Here is a 5,076-nt window from a genome sequence, read left to right on the forward strand (position 1 = left end):
GTTGCTTGTAAGTTTTACTTTTGACAAAGCTTTTGATAATAGCTAATATTGAGATTGACCACGGACCACCATAGACTATGATGCTAGGACTCTGGTACAAGTATTGGGTACAGGTACGTATCTAAGCGTCGTACTTTTATTTCGTAAAATGTAGGATACGGGGACATGCTAAAAAGAATCAAAATATCGGACACGGGTATGTGAGTACGTCTTTCAAACTTCAAAAGGACTAAAATAAAATAAATTTTTGTACACTATTTGAATGTATTCAAAAGTTAATTTTTAAAAAGTTGAGCTCTTTTTAATTTAATTGGCGAATTGGAAAAGAGGCAACCTCTAGTCTTAAGGTATAAATTGGAGAAGACCACCTCTTTTTTCTTAACCCAGCTAGTTGGGCAGTTGGAGAAATGGGCCAAGAAATAGGAAGCCTAAGAAACTCTTAAATTTAGTGCTTCCACCTATACACACTCTTTTTTATTTAACCTAATTAGGTGGGCTGTTCTGGAAATTGTCCCTATGCCTTTTTAACTCTACGTTACCCTACATCCATTCCCACTGCTGCCTCATTTTCACAATCGCCTACTATCTCCGTCCTCTATGCGACAGCTTTTTTACTTTGTTCTCGCTTTCCGAATACTCATATGTAAACCCCCAAAATTTTCTACCGCTGTTGATGATGATGAATCATGGCCGTGAATTTTGTCGGATGTTTTCTCCATTAGCGCCGCCGCCTTTCTGCACCATGCTGTGTCCAGTTGCAAAGCGGCATGTCCACCCCATATCTCATACCCGTACCCGTGTCGTGTCGACACAGGTACTCCGGCCGGATTAGAAAGTGCGAGCATCATAGACCATGGACACCGTCAATCCATTTTGAATTAAAATTATCAGTCAATAGATAAACATGGTATTTACCTAATGGTTAGAGGCAAAATATTGAATATATTGCAAGTAAAGAATAGTTACGCAGCATGATTATGTACCTATGCCCCGATAAAGACCACGAACTCCCCCTTCTTTGTAGACGGTCTGTATCACATTTTTTATGCCACTATATTCAGGTTGAGCAGGCAAGCTTCTTGACCCCCTCTGCAAATTCCCTCTGGTGTTCGTAACCTATAAAGCGAGAAAAAGTAAATTTAGAAGGCAAATAATAAAACATCTATTTGAAATGATAGGTAGAAATCACATTAAAATGCTTGAAGCATGCAAAAAGAATATTTTAATGAAAATATATATCAACTTAAATGAATTAGTAATGCTTCTTTCCTTGTCAAATGAGAAAGTCAAATGATGTAGAGAATAAGTACCTGGTAAGCAAGTTTAGTACGAGCCAAATCTAACGGATAAGTGCATAAAACTGCAGTTCCTCCAGCTGCCGAACCAGCCAAAAGATCTACTACAGGTCCAGTTCCTAAGGTTGAGTAGTTACTCAAAATCCAAGACCGATATTGTTCATAAGTCATAAAATGAAGTGCCGCATATGGAACAATTCGAAGGACACTAGCTCCATTTCCTCTGAAAACATTGTAGAGAATAATTAAAATCGATAATCATAAAAATTTAATAAACAAGAATAGAAAATGGTTGACTCAGTAACTTACTTATAAAATCCTGAAACACCATCATGCTTCAGTAGCTTCTTTAGAGATGGATAAATTCCAAGGGAACGAAAACCTTCAGTTCTTGTCTAGTAAAAGAAAGAGTAAAAATTATTATGAATGCCTAAACGGAACAACTTCAAGAACAAGTCTTGTAAATAACAGCAAAAGTCAATGAAAGAGCTCGATAAATGAATAAATATACCAAAACTACCTGTATAGAAGTATAACAATTATGACACCGTTCTTAACAATTAGAAACATAAATATACTTCATAAAGCAAGGAAAATATTGAACATTCCATTCAGCTTTGGCAGTACAAAGCTACGGGACCATGTAAAGATTACATCATAGACACTGAAATCCGAATAAGAAGCCGAGAATCTACTACAACAAAGATTAAATTTAAACCTAATGTGCAAAGGAAGAAGCAGATGCATTCAAATCTACAAATATTTTGCTGTGAATGCCATTAAAATTAGCAAACAACCAACCAATCTTAAGGCCCCTGTTTTTTATGCATCATTACAACTCATTGGTGTCAAAATCCATCAGAAGAATTACTTATTTTAAGATTATTATCTGCACATTAACATCCAAGTGAATACATTGCACACACTGTAAGGGCATGTTTGGAAAATAAATTTGAATAAGACTCTGCAATATAATGGACGAGATTCTCTTGCTTAACATATCAAGTGCGATTTAGAAGTCCACACCAAACGCATTAATTGTTTAAAACTTTAAATTACAATTAGTTAAACAAATAATAACTCAATACCTTGAACAATTTATTTCAGTCAGTCTATATCAATCAACACCATAAAACCAACAAAAATCTTAAAAGGTAGGGGAAAAAATTCACCTGCAAAAGGATTTTAATTCGTTCCAAAGGCGCAACTGCAGTTTTCGCGAATGCACCAGCAGTCCCTCCTGCAATCAACTCTTTCACATAGACAGGCACACTATCCATGTACTTAACCTCTTGACAGGCAGATGATTTATCAGCAAAATCTCTCACGTTTGCCGTAAAAGCAGATTCTTGCGAAGAACCCATATCGGCAATCCTCAAATTATCCAATCAAATTACTTAAGAAAAGAACTTCTATTTATTTATTTTTGTAAACTAATTATCCCCCCGGCAATTGATAAAACTCCTTATCCCATCTATCTCTAGGAATGCAAAATGAAAATATTCTCTGCTCAATAGGCAAAACCAGTGGCCTGAGAACAAACCCTATGTTCACAAGCCAATCCTCTTCTTCAGTAAAAACAAGATACATCAATTGTCTGAGCCAAAAAATATAACAATCAATGCACTTTCAAATTTCAAACCCTAATTCCATGGATCTACAAAGCAAATTCTTCAACCCAATTTTTTTTCTCAAGATATGACCACAGGAACCCAGAATTAGATCTCGCAAAATGAATGAATCCAGCTACACAAAACAGCCAAATCAAGAATATCAAATTCAATATCTGGCATCTAAATCTGATGAAAAATATTAGTGGATATCCAAGATGGCCCAGAACCGGTTTCTCTCCTTCAAACTGAGAGGAGGAGAAAGAAGGACACAGAGAATATTGTTCAATTTTTTTTTTTCCCTCTTTTAAGTTTTTTTCCCTATTTCTTGGAGGGGTCTATTGCTTTTGTTTGATTATGAATCTCGAAACTAGAATAACGGAGTTTTGATGAAAGTTGCCTTTGACACGACACTACATTACGCGTTATAACGTGCATAGAATCAGAGATGACCAATGTCTAGGAAACTTCACCCGAAAACTAATTTAAGGGAAATGATTGGTGTATAGATAGGCTCTGTGACCCTATCGACACTTTAACATTTGGGTAATTTTTTGACCTTTTTTATTGGAAAAAATTCATATTTAAGGTATATTCTTTACACCATTTCAAAAGTTAGGTAAGAAGTTTGAAAATTCAAAATTCAGGTTTGTATTTAATTAATTAAAATTATTTATTAAATAAATATATTAATGTCACATTTAAATAATTAATGGTCACAGATTTATTTACTGGTCACATATCATCAAATTAATTGGTTACAGATTTATTCACTGGTCACATATAAAAAAATTTATAGGTTACAAATTATTTCAAGGTTACAGATCAAAAATTTTAGAGGTCACAGATTTTCTTAAGTCACGGATTATCAAATTTCAAGGTTACAGACCAAATCGTTGAGGTCACAGATTAATTTTTAAGTCACAGATTGTCAAATTTTAAGATCACATGCCAAATCATTGATCACATATACCAAATACTCCACTGCCAAACCCAATTCACCACCAATGCTTAGTTACAGAGCAACCAAATGGTCACCACCACCACCGCCACCAACAATGTCGCCACCACTAGATCCAACACCATTGTCGACAAAAATCACCACAACTAACAACCACCGTTTCCATCCAAATCACTACTACCAACAACCACCGCCAACAACACCACCACCGCACACAGCCACCGTTAGGGGCACCACCACCGCAGAACACATATCGAAAAAAATTTCAATGACTCACTGCCTAACCACACCAGCTGCAACTAACACCGCTTGCAAGATCACCGCCTCGCTGTCACTTGCATAATCACACCATCTGCAACCACCAATCATAATCAACAAACCACACGCCACCACTAGAACCACCGCCTATCCAACAACACCCACCACAACAGCCAGATCCATCCCTACGCCACTACTGCCACAAACAAAAACCATACCACAAACAAAACTAAATAGTCACTGGAGTGAGTAAGTGAGATCTAAATTTGTTGAGGATGAAATCGAAGAACACGACTGGAGATCGAAGAGAGATGCGACGGAGCCACCGAGTGAGGTTGCTTCAGAGGAGTTGAGGGAGGGAAAAAAAAACATAATCACCGTCGAAAAGGTTGAATCAATGCATTGCCGCCATCGCCGTTATGAGCCCTGCCACCGTCGCTGTGTTTTGTGATGAGAGAAGCGAGAGAATATGGAGAGATGGAGAAGACGGTAGAGAGAGAAAGATGAGGGAAAATATTAGGGATTGGAAAATTGAATTGGGTGAAATTAATATTTATATTATTAAATCAATACCTGACTTTTGCATAATGAAACTTCAGCTATGATTTTTGAACTGTGAAGTTTAAACCCCTGCTATTGTGTAATTTCCTCTTTTTTATTTAGTGAAACCCACACTTTTTGTATGTTTTCTGTAAACTTTTTATAGGAAAATTTCTGTACGCCTATCATTTTTGCTAATTCAATCAAATTGCATATACACAGAATTTAACATTGAGCCCTTTCTGAGTCCTATTATTTGATAAAAATATATTTTAGAATATTAAATTTTTAAAGAATATATAGTTGAAAAATAAAGGCTAGCTTTTGACTTATAGGGCGCTTAGGCTTAGCTCATCAAACAAGTGCGCCAAAGGTGGGGGATGGTATCATATTATCTTATAATAGGGCACGC

General features: G+C 36.2%; 1 protein-coding gene across 1 annotated transcript; it reads right to left on the reverse strand.

The window, feature by feature from the left end:
• Window positions 1-305: 305 nt before the first annotated feature.
• On the reverse strand, window positions 306-3,317 carry LOC111407477 (mitochondrial carrier protein CoAc1-like). Its single transcript, XM_023036974.1, has 4 exons — window positions 2,468-3,317; window positions 1,605-1,690; window positions 1,311-1,518; window positions 306-1,116 (listed from the first exon to the last, which is right to left on the reverse strand). The coding sequence occupies exons 1-4, from the start codon at window positions 2,657-2,659 to the stop codon at window positions 976-978; spliced, it is 627 nt and encodes a 208-aa protein (XP_022892742.1). The 5' UTR covers window positions 2,660-3,317; the 3' UTR covers window positions 306-975.
• Between the last annotated feature and the right edge of the window lie 1,759 nt (window positions 3,318-5,076).

Source organism: Olea europaea, chromosome 13 (genome assembly GCF_002742605.1).
Source record: "Olea europaea var. sylvestris chromosome 13, O_europaea_v1, whole genome shotgun sequence".
Lineage (NCBI taxonomy): Eukaryota > Viridiplantae > Streptophyta > Magnoliopsida > Lamiales > Oleaceae > Olea > Olea europaea.